Source organism: Mobula birostris, chromosome 6 (genome assembly GCF_030028105.1).
Source record: "Mobula birostris isolate sMobBir1 chromosome 6, sMobBir1.hap1, whole genome shotgun sequence".
Taxonomy (NCBI): Eukaryota; Metazoa; Chordata; class Chondrichthyes; order Myliobatiformes; family Myliobatidae; genus Mobula; species Mobula birostris.
This window is the reverse complement of record NC_092375.1, coordinates 141,569,201-141,590,392: the sequence shown is the minus strand read 5'-3', so window position 1 is coordinate 141,590,392 and position 21,192 is coordinate 141,569,201. Positions and strand designations below refer to the sequence as shown.

Here is a 21,192-nt window from a genome sequence, read left to right as displayed (position 1 = left end):
AACCAATATATATATACAAGGTTTTATCAGATATTACTTAAATATTAAATACACAACATTAACCATGATCCTATTGAATGATAGGACAGACAGAAAGGGCCAAATGGACCAATATTACTTTTTCTAATGTATTTACTTGTGGATGACTCAAACATTTCCATAAGGATTGAAGTGAGTGGCAGCAATGGATATATAAATTTAGAAGTAATAAAGTGCCCAGGAAGTATAAGTTTGTTGCAGCTGACAGTTGAGTAGGTGTAATGAATGATGTGACAGATTACACTTGGCTAGTTATGAGTGGAGGCAGGGTTGTACACCACAGGAAGCTGGTAAATCAGAAACTGCACTCACATTCTTTGGGCTTATTAGGTTATTAAGTCACTTCTGAAGCTATATGTAAGACCTAGGCACGTTGTTGCTGCTGTTTGTTACCTTCAACAACAATGCCTTGCCAATGTTTGGAGAACTCTCCCTCCCACTGATGGAGAAAAACACCTTCCTCCTCTTTTTGAGAACATACAGCAATAATCCACAGAAAGCACAGTTATGTTTGCTGTTGCTTGCTCATCCTGAATTCTTGCTCACTAACTCTCATTATCTCTTTCCAAAATCTTCCTACTCTTTGAGATTGCATTTCTGCAGTGAGGTCCTTTACATGGTCAAGCTGCAGTTGCATCACATGGACCACAGGGAGGCAAATGGGCTAACTCAGAGAGTCATGCTGGTCGACATGGACAGCACTTCTGTACTGTATGACTCGTGACTATGACAGCCAAACAGCTATTGTGTAAAAGAAGACAAATTCTACAAATAATAATAATAAGTAAATAAATAATAGTGAGAATATGAGTTGTGGAGTCCTTGAAAGTGAGTCTGTAGGTTGTGGAGTTAGTTCACTGTTGAGATGAGTGAATTTATCCACACGAGTTCAGTTGGGTAATAACTGTTCCTGAACCTGGTGGTGTGGGACCCAAGGCTCCTGTACCTCCTGCCTGATGGTAGCAGTGATGAAAGGACATGGCCTGGATGGTGGGAGCATTTGATAATGGATCCTGCTTTTTAGTAGTGCTCCTTGTAAATGTATTCAATGGTGGGAAGGGCTTTGCCTGTGATGGACTGGTCTGTGTCCATCACTTTTTGTAGACTTTTCCATTCCTGAGCATTGGTGTTTTCAGGCCATGATGCAACCAATCCGGATACTCTCCACTGTGCATCTATAGAAATTTGTCAATAACTTAGATGACATTGAATCTGCGCAAACTTCTAAGAAAATAGAGGTGCTGTCAAGCCTTCTTTGTGATGGAACTTATGTGCTGGTCGCAGGACAGATTGTCTGATATGTTAACGCTGAGGAATTTAAAGTTACTGACCCTCTCCACCTCCATTCCCCTAATAAGATCTGGCTCACTGACTTCCAGCTTCTTCTTCCTGTGGTCAATAATCAGCTGTTTAGTGTTGCTGAAGTTGAGTGACTGTTGTTGAATGACAGGGTGATGAAGAAAGTATTTGGCAAGCTTGTCTTCATTGGTCAGGGCAATAAGTACAACATGTTACTGCCATACAAGACTGCATTTGGTTATTGTGTGCAGTTCTGGTCACCTAGCTATTGGAAAGATGACTGTAAACTGGAAAGAGTGCAGAAAAGACTCACAAGAATGTCACCAGGACTGAATAGCTTGAGTTATAAGGATAAACTGCATAGACTAGGACTTGTGTCTCTGGAGTGAAGTAGGCTGAAGGGTGACCTTATAGAGGTTTAGAAAATCATGAGGGGCATAAATAAGGTGAACTCTCACTGTCTTTTTCCAAGGGTAGGAAGGTTTAAGACTAGACAGCATCGATTTAAGATGAGAAGAGAAAGATTTGAAGGGGATCAAAGGGGCAAGTTTTTCACATGGATCCTGTTGGATATATAGAACAAACTACCATATGTGGTAGAGGAGGGCATGATTGCAATGTTTAAAAGACATTTAGACAGGTTCATGGTTAGGAAATGTTAAGAGGGATCTGGGGCAAATGTGGGCAAACGAGACTAGCAGGTGGCCAGCCTGGTCGAGTTAGGCCAAAGGGCCTGTTTCCATGCCAGACATCCCACCCTGCAAAAACTCATTTTAGGGAGGTCTCAACTGGAAGTCTCAACCTTATAGCAGTCTGTGTCAATGAATTTGTTAATTTTGCAAGACAACAGATTCACACGTGTTTTGTGAGACAGCTGACTTCTGAATTCTGTCTTAATGTGCCGTGTTCACAATGGCTGCTGTCTTGGTTGATGAGCAGGCATAGGTTTTTGCTGTTTCTGAATCAGGAAACATTTTCCTGAATAGCTTGCCTGTCTGCTTACACACCTGGAATGGGAGGTTATGCTCAGTGATGAAAGATGTAAAGTACACCTCAGCTCTAGCGACCTTCTCTGTCAGACTTTGGTTTTCTGCTGACAAGAACTGTGAAATACTTGAGCAGCCTTCCCTGTGCTTAGCCTCCCTAATATGTTGTGGTCTCTAAAAGAAAAAAGCATAAGGTGTATCCTTATTGCAGGTGTGCACCGCTGAAAGTCCATTTGGACAACGTGGAAAAACCTACTTGCATTCACCTTATTTGTACCCCCCATAATTTTGTTTACCTCTATCAAATCTCCCCCCATTTTTCTATGTTCTAGGGAATACAGCCCTAACCTATTCAACCTTTCCTTATAACTCAGGTCATAAGTCCTGGCAACATCCTTCTCAATTTTCTCTGCAGTCTTTCAATCTTATTGACATCTTTCTGTAGGTAGGTGACCAAAACCACACAAAATACTTCAAATTAGGCCTCACCAGTGTTTTATACAACTTCAAGATAACATCCCAACTTCTGTACTCGATACTTTGAGTTATGAAGGCCATTGAGCCAAAAGCTTTCCTTACAACCCCGTCTACCTGTGACGCCACTTTCAAGGAATTATGGATCTGTTCTACCCAAATCCCTCTGTTCTAACACACACACACACACACACACACACACACACACACACACACACACACACACACACCCCCGCAATAGTCGGGATCAGAACTTACTTTTTTACATCGAATTGGGGGATTTTAAAAGAGTGATTTAGAAGTTCTGTATCTTCAAGTTCAAGTTTATTGTCATCTGGCTGATTGTCCACAAATAAAACAACCTCTGTCCGGACCACGGTGTAGCCACAATACATATATCATGCACACCACATAAAACAATATATTACCATATTATTTAATAAAGTGTAATTCAAAATGCATACAAAGTGCACAGCACAGGTAAACAGTTCACTGTCCTAATGATGAGACCTCAATGGGGGCCGGGTATTTATTAAAATCGTTTTTTCTTCTGAAAACGGCTGCGCTTAAACCCAGCCATCACGGGCTTCGATGTACCTGTAAGTGGAAGTGTTTCAGGAAAAGAACGCCGAAGAATTTGGGAGCGCATTTTTAAAGATGTCTTAGCGGACAATTTTGGAATTTTGCTCCAATTTAAACCACCCCCTTTAAGACGCCAACACACTCCGCCCATATAGGACAGCCTCGCATAGTCAGGTTGTCACCGCCAGCCTTGGGAATTTCTTCGCAAGGCTTTTGTACTTCATCACCGACAGTTGTCTGGATCATTTCGGTGTCATTACAGACAGCAGTAACTGAACTGATGGACTATGGAAGAGGGAGAGAGAGATTGACTGTAAAGCCCGCCCACGGAGAAAACTGATAGGTCTACTTAGCACAAAGAGAGATCAAGCAGGATTCAATCATTTTCTTTCTTTCTTTTTTTCCCTCTCCCTCTCCCTCTCTAAAAAATCGATTTCTGGGAAATTGTATATCATTTGCGGGCATCAGGCAGCTGCTATCGGTATGCGGGAGACTCCCAGAACTCCTGGGAGAGGTGGGATATCTGCCATGCTACATAACACCATGACTCTGTGAAAGCCTGAAATGAAAATAATTAATTTACAAATCAAATTGAATTTGGACTTCCTGCCTGACCCTTTTGTCTAGTTTTGCACAAGCAATTACAACTGTGTGTTAAAATTTGGGCTGAATCATGGACTAGCATAGGCAAGGTTGGTGCTTTTTTTCACTGGAGTTAAACAGATGGCTAATTGAGCTTTGTAAAGTTAGTTTGGATTTTCACAATGGTAGCAGACAAAGCTAAAGAAGAGGCAAGTCCACCTTTTAATGGGACAGATGATAAATAGCTGAAGCACAGAAAGATTTAGGGCAATAAAGGGAAAATAGGATGGAGGAATTAATTGAAGTTTGCTCTAACAAAGTACCAAACAGCCCTTCCTTTGCTGACAATATCATTAGCTTTATATTATCTGATGTGAGGTGCTGACTATAAATCACACCTCATAGCACAGCAGCAAAAAGTATGAAAGCATTCATAGCCGAAATAAAACCCAAAGAAATGAGTCAAAATGGGTGGAACAATTAAATATTTTCGTTCCACTTCTTCCTTTCCTACCATATGTTTCCTTCTCTCCTTCTGTGCCCTAATAATGTATGGATTTGTCCCCAGCAACTCAAGTGCATGTTTTGGACCCACACACTGTGGTGCCTGCAGACAGAATCATAGTAAACAAGTTCCTTCCATCCCTTAGCCTGCATTCTCAAATGTCCACCTTTCAAAATAGACAACATGTAATATAGATTACTCGCACGGATTTGATGTTGCTTTCTGCATCTCCTTCTTTCATTATTTTTCTCTCAGCAGCAGCTTGGAGTACCAATTCAGCACAGTGTTTCCAACTATGCTTTTTTTTATCTGCCTCTCCCTTTAGTCTTCCTAGAGTCAAGTATCCCACTGGTAACGTGCCCTGACTGTAATCAGATAGCTCTTGTTCTCCATAGCACTGACATCCCTCAGGACTCTCCCAGTCACCTACCATTGCCATGGATTGCCCACGAGCACATCAGAGAAATGAGTGCTGCTGATGAATTCCCAAGGGTTCCACATCATCCCAATGGAGCAATCCAATGGGAATTAATCGTGCAAACCTGCAACTGAGTTACAACCTCAAGATTAAAAATAACACTGGTTAATACAAAATTAGTTAATTCAAGTTATCTATTTTAAGTGCAAGATTATTTCTTTCCTGTGCAATTTATAATTATTTAAGTTGCCAGATAACCTATTTTTAAGTACAGATAATTAATATAATAATAGTACACACAACCACTTCCTGTTAGGCAGCTGAACTGTCTGTGGAGCTTCCGTGAATGACAGGGATATGGTCTTTCTTCAGTGAAGCAGAACTGATACACTAACGTTGTGCTTCCTAGTCCCTGTTTACTGTGGTCTGACTTCCGATTGCTCCACCATCACTAACCCAAGGGAGGGTCCATATTGTTGGCAGATTCCTCAACAACATCAATTCAGAATATTTACTGAACAACAAATTTTAGCTCATGATGCAGTTTGGAAAAAAACACAGATGAAGTTCATTGCCCTGATATTAATTTCCTCATTAAAAAACACTGCAGAATGTCATTAGCCTTTCAAAGCGATGAAAACAAGTTTGAAAACAAGTTTAAAAAACTATTTTAATTTCAGCCAGTGCTTGAATTAATGTCACTTAGAATAAGTAGCACTTACTGAAAAGCAGCAAAGAAAACAGGTTGAGTTAAGAACAATGCCAATCAATGAATGTAAAAGTAAGACTGATTTCTCTCACATTCAACCATTATAATATAGGGTAACATGCTCATGTGAATTAGTATTTGCAGTTTTAGCACATTTATTAATCCACCTTATTTTAAGAGGCCTAAGAACTGTTACTAAAATAGTATGACTGGAACGTTTTGGAAACCTGTTTACTAGGGCAGAGGTGAAATTATCTCGACTAATGAGGCACATCCACACCCAGTAAACAATCCCCTTAAAAATTCTTTTAACGTAACAGGCATTTTTGCTGTTTTTCTTTTTTGTCTATGTTTAAATATTCCTATTTAAACAGCAAATGCTGGTGATGTCAGAAAGCCAATATGAAAGAATTTCTGTATTCTGACAATGCGTGGGAGCTGAATTAATTTATAATCATACAGTGCTGAGACAGCCCTTCTCAATAACAGTATCTCTGCTAATGTCAGTCTAGTTTCTTCACACACAGGTTTAGCAACTCTGACAGTTCATTTACTGTCTGAATCATTTTGATCATTATTAACTCTCATTTTAAAAGTAAAATAAAACATTTGAATTGATGACAAGCTATTTGTGGTATGGAGAAATATTAAGATAAATAAAGCTTGATGAAATCAGAAGTGATGCAACAAGCTAAATTGCACAGAGCAGGAGTTTTATAAGTACAACTGAGGGACAAAGAAAATGCCATGTGGGCTCCTTCAAAAGAAAAGAAGCCACTTCACATTCATTGTAAAATACAATGAACAGTGTTGCATATTCTCAGCAGTTCTGGCAAAACCCAATGCCTGAAAAGCCAGCTGTTTATCAAGATAGCTGAAACCATCTCAAAGAGATACTGCATGGGAATCTATCAGACCCTGACACATTTTTTAAAAAACTCTCCATATCCCCATCAACTGCCACCTTCAAATCTACCAAGTGCCATTATGGTTGGGCAATTAACCCCATACTTGGGAAGGTAGTAGAATACCCCAAAGAACACATGTGGTCAGAGAGAACATGTAAAATCCACACACATTGCACCAGAGATTAGGACTGAACCCAGATCAGAGTTGTGAGGTAGAATCATTACTATTGCTGTTTCTCTCTGAATAACGTGCCTGGGTGACCCCCTTGATGTTGTGATGAGCAGCAAGTTAGTAGGCATTGTAGGAATCTGCTGTCACCACTTGGCAAGGAAGTTAGGGGCTAATGTGATCTTGAGCTCTGAAGAGAGAGGGTTTAGACACAAGAGTGCAGTGAAGGGTCTTTCCTTGCCAGTACGCATATCTTGAGACACAGCATTGAAAAGCCTGAGTCTTCAAATACGTTATTTGTCAAAGAGACCTAGGTAGGATTCAGAATCTCTGTGGACCCAGGTACTTTACTGATAGTCATAACTTTGCCTCCTGCCTCAAGATCCCTAATCCAGGGTGGCCAGTCATGTCCACATCAACAGCATCTGAGTGAATTGGTGCAAGTAGTGTTAACATTGAGGCATCCATTGAATGAGAATCTCAGCACCAAAGTACTGAACAAAAGGCCTCCCTGTTAGCTGTAGCACACTCTGCATGTTGAATGGGGTTTGAAGAGCTTGCAGTCAGTTCTGAAGATGCCCAGCTAAGTCACTGTTATCAGCAAATGTCCCTTTAAGTAAAACATGAATGTAATAATGTATTGCGGTGTATTCCTAGTTCTCCTGTACCTTTTCAACAACAACAGTGAGCAGTATCCTCTTTTAATTTGACTTTGGATCTGTAAATTCCTCACAACTGCACCCAACATTTACTCTACTGTTTCCTGTGCAGATTACTGTCTCGAGCCAGGAACAATGGGATGAAATGCTGGCTGTAACTGGGCTGACTGGTAAGAAATTTCTTAAAGTGAAATTCAGTCAATCTGGCATCAAAATAGGAGTGATATTTAAGAGTAAGGATAACAATGGAACAAAATCACACTCTACAAAATTAACTATGAACACATTACTACATTTATATGAAATCTTGGGTCCATTGTTAATCAAGGTATTTCAATTAAACAGATTAACACTCAATAAAAATGAATAAATTAACATAACTAACATTAAGATTGAATTGAGTGACTATTACTTACAAAATCAGAGAAACTGAAAATTCGTGTTGTGATAGAGGGTATGTGGGGCAGCAGCACCTCCTGGAGAACAGAAGCAATGCCACCAGTGAAAGACTTAAAGTTACAGCTGAAAAATTAACGTTTGTGGAGTCATTGAATGGCACAGAATTAAAAGAAAATGCATCACCAAGGCTGGGAGAAGTTTGGTAAGAGTTATAGTGCACAGAAAATTTTAAGAGAGAACAAACTGCCACAAAAGTTACATGAGGCCATTGGCATCATGCGAGGAGGAAAAGCTTTGAAAAACATAATCCTGGAGTGAGGAGGAGTGCACTACAGACAGGATGTGGAGAGGTTGTGCTAATGAGAGTGAAATAGGGTTGAATGGGATTATGAAGGTGTGGATCAGACACCTAGTGCAGGGTTGATCCAGCTGCTGCAGATGCAAATAGTCTAATTCAGCCCAAGCTGAACCTGGGGCAATGGTGTTAATGTCAAAAGGTCTGAAGTTGGCGAGGAGACTGAAGACAGTGTTGATGGTGGGTCCTTAGGTTTTGTAACATGTGGCCCACTTCCCTATGCGGAATGACCTCAGTGCCTGTTCTGACCTGATGCTGGGAGCTGCATGGCCACAGTCAGGCATCCTGTAAAGGGGAAATGCAAGAGACGGGTTGGATCCAGTATAACCAAAGAAAATACCAGCCTGGATACTCCAGAGAAATGTTGGAATTTCCCGTAAAACTCTCAGGAGGGATAGAACTCCTGCTTGAATACAGAATATTCAAAATTTCCTTCATGGTCTGTTAGGGGCATTTATGAACATTCAGGCTGCCTGACACTTTTGACCCGAGGACCTGGCTCAACCACATTCTTGTGGCAGTTACAACCAGAGAACACTGTATGTGTGGACGCTCTTAGCAACCAGTTTTGTGCATTGAATTGCTCATGGATAAGAGGACCGCAAACAGGGACGCCTTGCTATATTCAAGAAATTACAGAGCTTTAGCCAAGGCAGGATAAGGAAGTTAGACCGTCCTTTACTATGAAGCGCTGACGAAAAGCATGGAATTCCTATGTACTTTGAGCCAGCGTTATGGATAAGGACAGTGTAAATCAGAAACCTACAGTAAAATTCAAGCAAGCTAAGGAAAAGATATTAAGAACAAAATTAAATTGTTTCTTTCATAGATTCTGCTATCTGTAGATCTATGCATCTGAATACATTTCAGCTCATAATGATGGTTCTGTCCTCAGACTGAAGAGTTTTGCTCTCAGTTTGCACACACTCAGAATGAGTTTACAGCTAAACCTACTTTTTCTCCTCTTAAATGAACTTCTTTAAAAAATAATTCATCTGCATTCAGACCTACAAAATATTTGCATTTGCATTTCTTTGAATGTGTTTTCTTATGGTTTCAGTGCTAATGAAAAAACTTACAGATTTTTAAAGTAACTCCCAGATGCGGAAGGGCAGTAGCTTGCATAATACTTCAAGTTTCATACTGACAGTACCATAAGGAGTGAAATTAAAACGTTGCTGATAGTTCTGTGTTTTCATATTTGATAATAAGATTGGCTGGAATTTAAGAGTAATTTGTTATTGCCAAAATATGAATACATATGAAAATAATTTTGTGTTTATTTATAGTTAGCTCCTCTTTCAGGAAATTCCACCCTGTATTTTCCAACTGGTACTGTTTTGATACTAAGCTTTGTGAGTACAAATATCCCCTTGAAAGTTATTTTAATGGAGGCCCCATGTCTTAAGTTAATGTAACATCCGCACTTAAGGTTTAGTTAAACGTCAGTAATTGCTGGAAGTCAACAGTACACTTTCAGTAAGTACAGCAACATTGTCGGAATGTATTTTACCTAAGTTAATCTGCATGTAAAATAACAATTCAATGTTGACCAGTATCTCAGATTCAATTAGCTATCTGTTGTAACTTCTCTGGTTGGAGGTTGGGCTAAGAATATTCACAGTGATTATAAATACAGGATAGAAAACCATGAAAAACATAAACAGCCTTGAATAATCCTCATCTTCCTCTGGGAAGCAAGTGGATCAGGTTGAGCTGACGATTGAAGTAATTCTGCATAATCAGTAGAAGAAGTAAGCCTTAAATTCCTTTCTCATTTTAATATATTTTAATCAAAGTTACCTAGTTTACGTGCTCAAGCAAGAGATGACTGAAAAACTGAAATGAATGTTCAACTACCACAGAGATGATTCTTGGGAATTATTGCTTACATCATGAGCTAGTCATGCTAAAACCACTGTAGCCTATAATCACCCTCAGTGGTTTAGCTGCTGAATTAAAACATATGTTGTTGAAGCACACCCATGAGTTGCTCATTCATGTGATTCATTCATTTGGATGTTAAACATCTGGACATGACACTTTCGGTGGTTTTATTTGTCATATGCTAACTACCCTTAAGTAAGTATTTTTAGGCACCACATCAACCCCATTAAAACTGTTGAAGATCTAATAGCAAGTATCATGCAGGGGCTATTAGGAAATGAGGAAATGTGGAAAAATAGAAACACAAGAGATTCTACAGATGCTGGAAATCCAGAGCAACGTACACAAAATGCAGGAGGAACTCAGCAGGTGAGACAGTATCTATGGAGAGGAGTTTATAGATGATGAAGGGTCTCGGCCCAAAACTCTGACTATTCATCCTTTGCCACAGCTGCTGCCTGACCTGCTGAGTTCCTCCAGCATTTTGTGTGTGTTGTGAAAAAATAGAAATAGGTTTTATGTAACAAAAGAATGAAGGAGAGAGAGGTAGAGAAAACAACGAGCTTTACGGAACAAATTCCATAGCCTACGGCTTTGTTAATTTATAGATTGGTCTTCAAATATGAATTTAGAATGGTGGATATGCAGAACCGTTGAGTAATATCAGGGTCTCAAACAGTTGTAGAGTTGGAGGTGAGATATAGAAAAGCATGACCACAGTGGGCTCTGAAAATGACTAGAATAATCTATGAATGAAAATGCGTTCAGACTGGGGAGCAGTGCAGCGCCATGAACAAAAAGGGCTTGGTTTCAAATAAAGGTGGATACCAGAATTTTGAATGAAAATGAATTTGTTTAGCGAGAGAGGCCAGAGAGCAGCCAGGAGGGCAGACTTAAAATGCAAGGCCTTCACAAGGGTTTTAGCAGCAGAAGCAGATAGCTCACCTCTCCCGGAAGTTCCGGGAGTCTCCCGAATATGAATAGTGGCTCCCTGATGCCCGCAAATTATATACAATATCACGGAAATCAATTTTTTTGAGAGTGAGTGAGCGAGAGAGAGAGCAAGCAAGCGAGAGAGAAAGTGCAAGTGACCACGAGAGAGAGCGAGAGCAAGCAAGAGCGCGCGAGCGAGAGAGCAAGACAGAAAGCAAGTGAGAGCTCAAGCAAGCGAGAACGAGAGAGAAAGCAAGAGCGACCATGCACGAGAGAGAAGAGAGTGAGCGAGAGCGCACCATGGGAGAGTGTTCCAAAAAAAGAAAATATGAAACGTACGTCACCCCAGACTACCCTAAAGTATACCCCTGCTTAATAGGGGTCAAAAAGTAATGACACTGTTGCTCGCTGCGCTGTTTGCGACAGTGACTTTTCTATTGCCCATGGTGGGTTAAAATGTGAAAGACATGTTGAGGTGAGTTTAACAGGTGTCATTCATTCATTAGCATAGCTAACATTATTTAAACTAGCTGGCTGGCTGCTAAGGGGCTACCCTATTGCAGACATCCCACCTCTCCCGGAAGTCTCCCGCAAATTGATGGTGCTACCTCCCTGAAACGAGTTTTTGCAGGGTGGGATGTCTGCAGAAGAGCAATTGGAGGTTTGAGGTCTTGCTCAGCTTGTTAATCTGGAGATGAGCCTGATTCAACACCGCAAGGTTGGCTATTTATCACCAGTGGTGAACAATATGCATTGTCTTGCCTAAGTCTCAAAAATAACATTGAGAGCAACTTGAAAATAAAGGCTTTGGATACACTTAGCACTTTGTAACCACTGACTTAGAAATATGTCAAAATTCCTTCATAATCACTAGTTTGAAATCCTAGAACTTCCTCCCCACTGTGGGAGTACTTCAACAGAAGGAGTGCAGCGATTCAACAAGACAGCTCACTGCCCTCTTCGCAGGGACAGTTAGGGACAGACCATGAATACAGGGCATGACAGAGATGCCCACATCCCAGAAACAATACATTAAAACAGGTCGTGTATTAATACCTTAAATTTAGTTAATATGCGTCCTTGCTTTCGTGTAATCAGTTTTTAAGGAGATTTACATGCATTTCAGATAGAATGTTTTGGTTTACAGCTAGTTCTCTTCTCTCTGGCAGTGGTTGATGTGTACCAAGGGTGGTGTGGTCCATGTAAGGCTGTGATTAGCCTATTTCGGAAGATTAAAAATGAGTTGGGAGACGACCTCTTGCATTTTGCAATGGTAAGACTTTAATTTTTTTGTATGGAATTTCAGAAAGGCAGTATCACTGCTAAATTGGTTTCATTTGAAATCCAGCAAAAAAAAACTCAATTCCAAATGTCCTTGAATGAGTCTTAGATGGAAACATTGTTTGAGAAAAAAATAGTGTTACAGGTGTGGTGGATGAAGTAGCTTTGCCTGGACCGAATGCAGTGCCAGAGGCCATTCATCTTCTGTCATAACACAGAGACTGGCTTAAGCATCACAATCTAATACCCACAATGTATCTGGATTACAAAGATGACCACCTGATCATTGTTCAAGCTACAATACTTGCTTCACTCATCTGCTTTAGAGATCTGGCCTACATGTGACTCTATACTTACAACAATGTGGCTGCCTTGAAATGTCCTTTGAAATGGTCTCCCAAGATACTCAGCTCAAATGCCTTTGGAGATATGGCAGAAATGCTGGCCTTCCAGTGAGCAACTATCCCACAAATGGCTAAAATTTAGGGGAACTGTTAACCTGTCCAGAGGCAAATTCACTCCATTCCCATGTGGAATGAGTAACATTTCCATAAAATAAGCAGTCATGCTAGGAAATAAAACTCTCCCAGAACGCAGTTAACCCACTGATATTATCACACATTTATTTTCCAGGCCGAAGTGGACAATGTTGACTCTCTACAAGAGTACAGGGGGAAATGTGAACCCACTTTCCTTTTCTATGGGGTGAGATCATTTAAAATAGATTCATCAAGTGGAAATGTCACATGTTTTTGGGATTGTGTTATGCTTCTTCCCCTGCAGTACCCTTCCCACATCTGAATTCCACAGAATGCTGACTGAAGTATTGGCTGCTGCTTGTACTTTTCCCAGGGAGCCTTTCTTAATTGTGAGTGCAGTCCATGATTATCAGAAGGCACGTTGACAGCTCTGGTGGAAAGATGCGAATGAGGGATGGAGAGGGTGCCTCTGTCGTAAAGACAATCTCTAATACTCTCATATGCTCTAAGACCTGAGAACTTGCTTATAGTTTCCTGTCAGGTTCCTGTCAACGCCAAAAAGAGGTCACAGAGAAAATTTCCACTCACAATGGCTCAGATAAAGACCATAAGACATACAGTTGAAGTCAGAAGTTTACATACACCTTAGCCAAATACATTCAAACTCAGTCTTTCACAATTCCTGACATTTAATCCTAGAAAACATTCCCTGTCTGAGGTCAGTTAGGATCACTACTTTATTATAAGAATGTGAAATGTCAGAATAATAGTAGAGAGAATGATTTATTTCAGCTTTTATTTCTTTCATCACTTTCCCAATGGGTCAGAAGTTTACATACACTTTGTTAGTATGTGGTAGCATTGCCTTTAAATTGTTTAAATTAGGTCAAACGTTTTGGGTAGCCTTCCACAAGCTTCTCACAGTAAGCTGCTGGAATTTTGTTCCATTCCTCCAGACAGAACTGGTGTAACTGAGTCAGGTTTGTAGGCCTCCTTGATCACACATGCTTCTTCAGTTCTGCCCACAAATTTTCTATCGGATTGACGTCAGAAAATGATGTCAACTCTGGTTCATCCTTGGGAGCAATTTCCAAATGCCTGAAGGTACCACATTCACCTGTACGAACAATAGTACGCAAGTATAAACACCATGGGACCACACAGCCGTCACACCGCTCAGGAAAGAGACGCATTCTGTCTCCTAGAGATGAATGTACTTTGGAGCGAAAAGTACAAATCAATCCCAGAACAACAGCAAAGGACCTTGTGAAGATGCTGGAGGAAACAGGTAGACAAGTATCTATATCCACAGTAAAACGAGTCCTATAGTGACATAACCTGAAATGCTGCTCAGCAAGGAAGAAGCTACCAGTGCAAAACCACCATAAAAAAGCCAGACTATAGCTTGCAAGTGCACATGGGGACAAAGATCTTACTTTTTGGAGAAATGTCCTCTGGTCTGATAAAACAAAAATTGAACTGTTTGGCCATAATGACCACTGTTATGTTTGGAGGAAAAAGGGTGAGGCTTGCAAACTGAAGAACACCATCCCAACCGTGAAGCATGGAGGTGGCAGCATCATGTTGTGGGGGTGCTTTGCTGCAGGAGGGACTGGTGCACTTCACAAAATAGATGGCATCATGAGAAAGGAAAATTATGTGGATATATTGAAGCAACATCTCAAGACATCAGCCAGGAAGTTAAAGCTCAGTCACAAATGAGTCTTCCAAATGACCCCAAGCATAGCTCCAAAGTTGTGGCAAAATTGCTTAAGGACAACAAAGTCAAGGTGTTGGAGTGGCCATCACAAAGCCCTGACCTCAATCCGATTGAAAATTTGTGGACAGAACTGAAAAAGTGTGTGCAAGCAAGGAGGCCTAGAAACCTGATTCAGTTATACCAGTCCTGTGCATCCCAGCAACTTATTGTGAGAAGCTTGTGGAAGGCTATCCAAAACGTTTGACCTAAGTTAAACAATTTAAAGGCAATGCTACCAAATACTAACAAAGTGTATGTAAACTTCTGACCCATTGGGAAAGTGATGAAAGAAATAAAAGCTGAAATAAATCATTCTCTCTACTATTATTCTGACATTTCATATTCTTAAAATAAAGTAGTGATCCTAACTGACCTAAGACAGGGAATGTTGTCTAGGATTAAATGTCAGAAATTGTGAAAAACTGAATTTAAATGTATTTGGCTAAGGTGTATGTAAACTTCTGACTTCAACTGTAGGAGCAGAATTAGTCCATCAAGTTTGCTCTGCCAATTAGAACCTTACTAATCGAGAACCTGCCAACCACTGCTTTAAATGTACCCAATGATTTGGCCTCCACAGCCATCTATGACAATGAATTCCACAGATTCACCACTGTCTTGTTAAAGAAATTCTTCCTTATCGCTGTTCTAGAGGGACATCCTGGTATTCTGTGGCTGAGCCCTCTGTTCCAAGGCTCCTCTATATCTTCTCAACGTCCACTATATCTACGTCTTTCGATATTCGATAAGTTTCAGTGTGATTCCCCTTCATGACCATGGTGGCTATTTACAGATGGTATGGTACAGAGAAATAAGAACAATTAGATTGAGAAACTCATTGCCCAGGTTTTCTTTGATCTTGATTGAATCGTTAAAATGACCACTAACCATGTGTTGAGCAATTTGACCTTCAAGGAGCAGCTTAGGATATCTTGGAATCACCAAATGAATTTTGCTGACCTCATTCCATGGTAATTTACTCTCCTTTCATTTAACTCTTCACAAATTTTCCTGGATTCATAGCCTTTATCCCATTTAAAAATTGCTGGTGAACGCAGCAGGCCAGGCAGCATCTATAGGAAGAGGTACAGTCGACGTTTTGGGCCGAGACCCTTCGGCATCTGCATTCCAGCATCTGCAGATTTCCTCATGTTTGCCTTATCCCAATTTATTGTTGAGCTCTACAATGTGTCTTCAGGGTTTTTCAATGAATGAACCATTGAGATAGACTGGTCAAAAATGGTTCAAAAATGTCCCTCAAAATTATTTTTCCTTTAATGAGGTGACAGTTTCACACTGCCCACCTTGCATCTGTGAAGTTAGACATATGTAAACATTACATGTCAGCTAAAAGAATAGATTCTTGTAAGTGAGACTAGGAGAGATTTTCTCCCTCTACAGGAGATACCTGAAATGCTCACCATCATCTGCCTTGGTTGCATAAACAATTGTGTACCTTTACCAACTCCGTGCAAACCATTTCCACCTTAGAACATGAAAGCATAAACCTTGGTCATTTAATAAAATGAACTCAGTATTATGAAGGCCAGTAATAATATTTACGAAAAATAAAATATTATTTATTCTTACGGACAGTTCTTAACAAAATTCCCCTTTATAAATTAACCTCCTCTTTTCTATGTGGTTACAAAAACCTTTGAAGGGGGATGGAAACTGTCCGAAATAACATTGTGAAATAATAAATATTCCAATTGGCAGTCAAAGGAAGGTTTTCAGAGCTCATTACTTCAGATCTTGATTTCCACTCTAACTCCGAGTTCAGTGCCTTGAGGCCAATATCAGAGTCAGTAGAGCCAAAAGATCATCAAATATGCAGCAGGATGAAGGAATATTATCAAAAAGGAGTTATAAAGTTATGGAGAATGGGAACAGGACCTTCTGCCCAATTCATCCATGCTTATGAAAGAGCCTTCCTGAGCTAGTTTCATTTGCCAGCATTTGGCTCCTTATCTAAATCTTTCTTATCCATGAACCTCTCCAAATGTTTTTTAATCATAATTGCATCCACATCTGCCACTTCTCAGCAGCTTGCTTCATATAACCAGCAGTCTGTGTGGTAAACCTGCCCCTCAGGATCCCTGTAAATTGATTTCTCTCACCATAAACCTATTTCCAGCATCTGCAGAATTTCTCATGTTTATGACCTTAAATCTATGCCATAGAAACATAGAAAACCTATGGCACAATACAGGCCCTTCAGCCCACAAAGCTGTGCCAAACATGTCCTTACCTTGAAATTACCTAGGGTTACCCATAGTCCTCTATTTATATGAGGTCCATGTACCTGTCCAGGAGTCTCTTAAAAGACCCTATCGTATCCGCCTCCACCACCATCGCTGGCAGCCCATTCCACACACTCATCACTCTCTGTGTAAAAAAAAAAAGTGCCCCTGACATCTCCTCTGTACCTGCTTCCAAGCACCTTAAACCTGTGCCCTCTCTTGCTAGCCATTTCAACCCTGGGAAAAAACCTCTGACTATCCACATGAACAATCTTGTACACCTCTATCAGGTCACCTCTCATCCTCTGTCGCTCCAAGGATAAAAGGCTGCGTTCACTCAACCTATTCTCGTAAGGAATGCTCCCCAGTCCAAGCAACATCCTTGTAAGTCTCCTCTGCACCCTTTCCATGGTTTTCACATCCTTTCTATCGTGAGGCGACCAGAACTGAGCACGGTACTCCAAGTGGGGTTTGACCAGGGTCCTATATAGCTGCAACATTACCTCTCGGCTCCTAAGCTCAATCCCACAGTTGATGAAGGTCAATGTACTATATGCCTTCTTAACCACAGGGTCAACCTGCGCAGCAGCTTTGAGTGTCCTATGGATTCAGACCCCAAGATCATTCTGATCCTCCACACTGCCAAGAGGATTACCATTAATACTATATTCTGTCATCATATTTGACCTACTAAAATGAATCACCTCACACTTTTCTGGGTTGAACTCCATCTGCCACTTCTCAGCACAGTTTTGCATCCTATCAATGTCCCACGGTAACCTCCGACAGCCTTCCACACTATCCACAACACCACCAACCTTTGTGTCATCAGCAGATTTACTAACCCATCCCTCCACTTCTTCATTGATGTCATTTATAAAAATCACAAGAGTAGGGGCCCAGAACAAATCTCTGAGGCACACCACTGGTCACCTATGCAGAATGTGACCTGTCTACAGCCACTCTTTGCCTTCTGTGGGAAAACCAGTTCTGGATCCACAAAGCAATGTCCCCTTGAATCCCATACCACCTTACTTTCTCAATATGCCTTGCATGGGGTACCTTGTCAAATGCCTTGCTGAAATCCATAACATTACATCAACTCCTCCACCTTCATCAATGTGTTTATTCACATCCTCAAAAAATTTATTCTGGCACGTAAGGCATGATCTGTCTTTCACAAAGCCATGCTGACAATTCCAAGTCAGATTATGCCTCTCCAAATGTTCATAAATCCTGCCTCTCAGGATCTTCTCCATCAACTTACCAACCACTGAAGTAAGACCACTGGTCTAAAATTTCCTGGACTATCTCTACTCCCCTTCTTGAATAATGGAACAACATCCGCAACCCTCCAATCCTCTGGAACCTCCCTCGTCCTCATTGATGATGCAAAGATCATTGCCAGAGGCTCAGCAACCTCCTCCCTCACCTCCCACAGTAGCCTGGGATACATCTCGTCCAGTCCCGGTGACTTATCCAACTTGATGCTTTCCAAAAGCTCCAATGCATCCTCTTTCTTAATATCTACGTGCTCAAGCTTTTCAGTATGCTGTAAGTCATCCCTACAATTGCCAAGATCCTTTTCTGTAGTGAATACTGAAGCAAAGTACTCATAAAGTGCCTCTGTTATCTCCTCCGGTTCCATACACACTTTTCCACTGTCATACTTGATTGGTCCTATTCTATCATGTTTTATCCTCTTGAGCTTCACATGCTTGTAGAATGCCTTGGGGTTTTCCTTAATCCTGTCCACCAATGTCTTCTCATGGCCCCTTCTGGCTCTCCTAATTTCTTTCTTAAGCTCCTTCCTGCTAGCCTTATAATCTTCTAGATCTCTATCATTACCTAGTTTCTTAATCCTTTCATAAGCTCTTCTTTTCTTCTTGACTAGATTTACAACAGTCTTTGTACACCACGGTTCCTGTACCCTACCATCCTTTCCCTGTCTCATTGGAACATACCTATGCAGCACTCCATGCAAATACCCCCTGAATATTTGCCACATTTCTGCCGTACATTTCCCTGAGAACATCTGCTCCCAATTTATGCTTCTAAGTTCCTGCCTGATTGCCTCATATTTCCCCTTACTCCATTTAAACGCTTTCCTAACTTGTCTGTTCCTATCCCTTTCCAATGCTATGGTAAAGGAGATAGAATTGTCATCACTATCTCCAAAATGCTCTCCCACTAAGAGATTTGATGCCTGACCAGGTTCATTTCCCAATACCAGATCAAGTACAGCCTCTCCTCTTGTAGGCTTATCTACATATTGTGTCAAGAACCCTTCTTGAGCACACCTAACAAACTCCACCCCATCTAAACCCCTCACTCTAGGGAGATACCAATCGATATTTGGGAAATTAAAATCTCCCGCCACGACAACCCTGTTATTATTACATCTTTCCAGAATCTGTCTCCCTATCTGCTCCTCGATGTCCTTGTTACTATTGGGTGGTGTATAAAAAACAGCCAGTAGAGTAATTGACCCCTTCCTTTTCCTAATTTCCACCCACTGAGACTCCATAGACGATCCCTCCATGTCTTCCTCCTTTTCTGCAGCCGTGACACTATCTCGGATCAACAGTGTCACACCCCCACCTCTTTTGACTCCCTCCCTGTTCTTTCTGAAACATCTAAAGCCTGGCGCTCAAAGTAACCATTCTTGCCCCTGAAGCATCCAAGTCTCTGTAATGGCCATGACATCATAGTTCCTAGTACTGATCCACACTCTAAGCTCATCCGCTTTGTTCAAAATACTCCTTGCATTAAAATAGACACATCTCAAACCATGTCCCTTCTCTATCACCTGCCTATTCTCCCTCTCGCACTGCCTCCAAGCTTTCTCTGTTTGTGAGCCAACTGCCTCTTCCTCCATCTCTTCAGTTTGGTTCCCACCCCCCCAGCAATCCTAGTTTAAACTCTCCCCAATAGCCTTAACAAACCTGCCTGCCAGGATATTGGTCCCCCTGGGATTCAAGCGCAACCCGTCCTTTTTGTACAAATCACTCCTTCCTGAAAAGAGGTCCCAATGATCCAGAAATCTGAATCCCTGCCCCCTGCTCCAATCCCTCAGCCATGCATTTATCCTCCACCTCACTCTATTCCTATACTCATTGTCACGTGGCACAGGTAGTAATCCCGAGATTACTACCTTTGTAGTCCTGCTTCTCAACTTCCTTCCTAACTCCCTGTAGTCTGCTTTCAGGACCTCCTCCCTTCTCCTGCCTATGTCGTTGGTACCAATATGTACCACGATCTCTGGCTGTTCTCCTTCCCACTTCAGGATATCATGGACGTGATCAAAAACATCCTGGACCCTGGCACCTGAGAGGCAAACTGCCATCCGTGCTTTTTCCCTACGTCCACAGAATCGCCTGTCTGACCCCCTAACTATAGAGTCCCCTATCACTGCTGCCATCCTCTTCCTTTCCCTACCCTTCTGAGTCACAGGGCCAAATGCTGTGCCAGAGACTGTTGCTTCCCTCAGGAAGGCCGTTCCCCCCCCAACAGTACTCAAACAGGAGTAGTTATTGTCAAGGGGTACAGCCACAGGGGTGCTCTCTAGTGTCTGACTCCTGCCTTTTCCTCTCATGACTGTTACCCACTTATTCCAAGGCCCTGGTGTGACTACCTGCCTATAGCTCCCCTCTATCACCTCCTCACTCTCCCTGACCAGATGAAGGTCATCGAGCTGCATCTCCAGTTCCCTAACGTGGTCCCTAAGGAGCTGCAGCTTGACGCAACTGGTGCACATGTGACCATCCGGGAGGCTGGGAGACTCCAGGACTTCCCACATCTGACACTAAGCACAGAGCACTGGCCTCATACACATTCTTCCTGTCTGTATTCTCCACAGATAACCTACCTCGCCTTGACTCATTATCGCCGAAGCCCCATTGAGCCAAAGCCTTCCTACTCTGTCTCCCTCTACTCCGTCGCCCGCTCTTCTGATGCCTGCTGTATAAAGCTGGCATCTTTTAAACTCTTCTTGCTGTTCTCAGTGGCTGACGTCCACGCGCTTGCGTAGTTGTGCCCTGATCAAACCGCTGAAGAAGGAACCATCTCCTTTTGAACTCTTCTCGCTGTTCTCACTGGCTGATGTCCACGTGCTTGAGCAGTCATGCCCCGATCAAGCCTTCTAGTTAAAGGCTTCCTTACTGTGGGGAAATACATTGACAATCTATTTTATCTGTTAATCTATTTTAACTCCTCATAATTTTATAATTCTCCTTAACGTCACCTCTCAACTTCTTTTGCTCCAGGGAAATCTATTCCAGCATATTCTGTCTCAAGCCTTCCAGTCCTAGCAATGTCCTAGTGAATATTTTCTGCATTCCCTCTAGCTGAATCACAGCCTTTGTATGAAATGGTGACCAGTACTGCAGTTAATATTCCAGGAATGGTCTCCCTAATATCTTGTACAGCTGTAACATGATCTCCCAACTCCTGTACTCAATGTCCCATCTAATGAAAACAAACATGCCATATGCTAGAACTGTACAGGGAAATGGCAAGGCTGCACC

At 41.5% G+C, this 21,192-nt stretch overlaps 1 protein-coding gene across 4 annotated transcripts in view; it reads left to right on the top strand.

Annotated features, from left to right (window-relative positions):
• LOC140199418 (thioredoxin domain-containing protein 6-like) overlaps positions 1–21,192 on the top strand; it is a 75,612-nt gene that overhangs the window by 9,690 nt on the left and 44,730 nt on the right. For 2 of the 4 annotated variants that reach the window (XM_072261481.1, XM_072261478.1), the window contains exons 3-5: positions 7,443–7,500; positions 12,074–12,177; positions 12,819–12,890. The exons of 1 other annotated variant lie outside the window; for it this stretch is intronic. In XM_072261481.1, the coding sequence (XP_072117582.1) occupies positions 7,443–7,500; positions 12,074–12,177; positions 12,819–12,890 (234 nt within the window). The remainder of the gene's footprint in view (positions 1–7,442; positions 7,501–12,073; positions 12,178–12,818; positions 12,891–21,192) is intronic. One more of the 4 variants, XM_072261479.1, reaches the window with a different exon arrangement.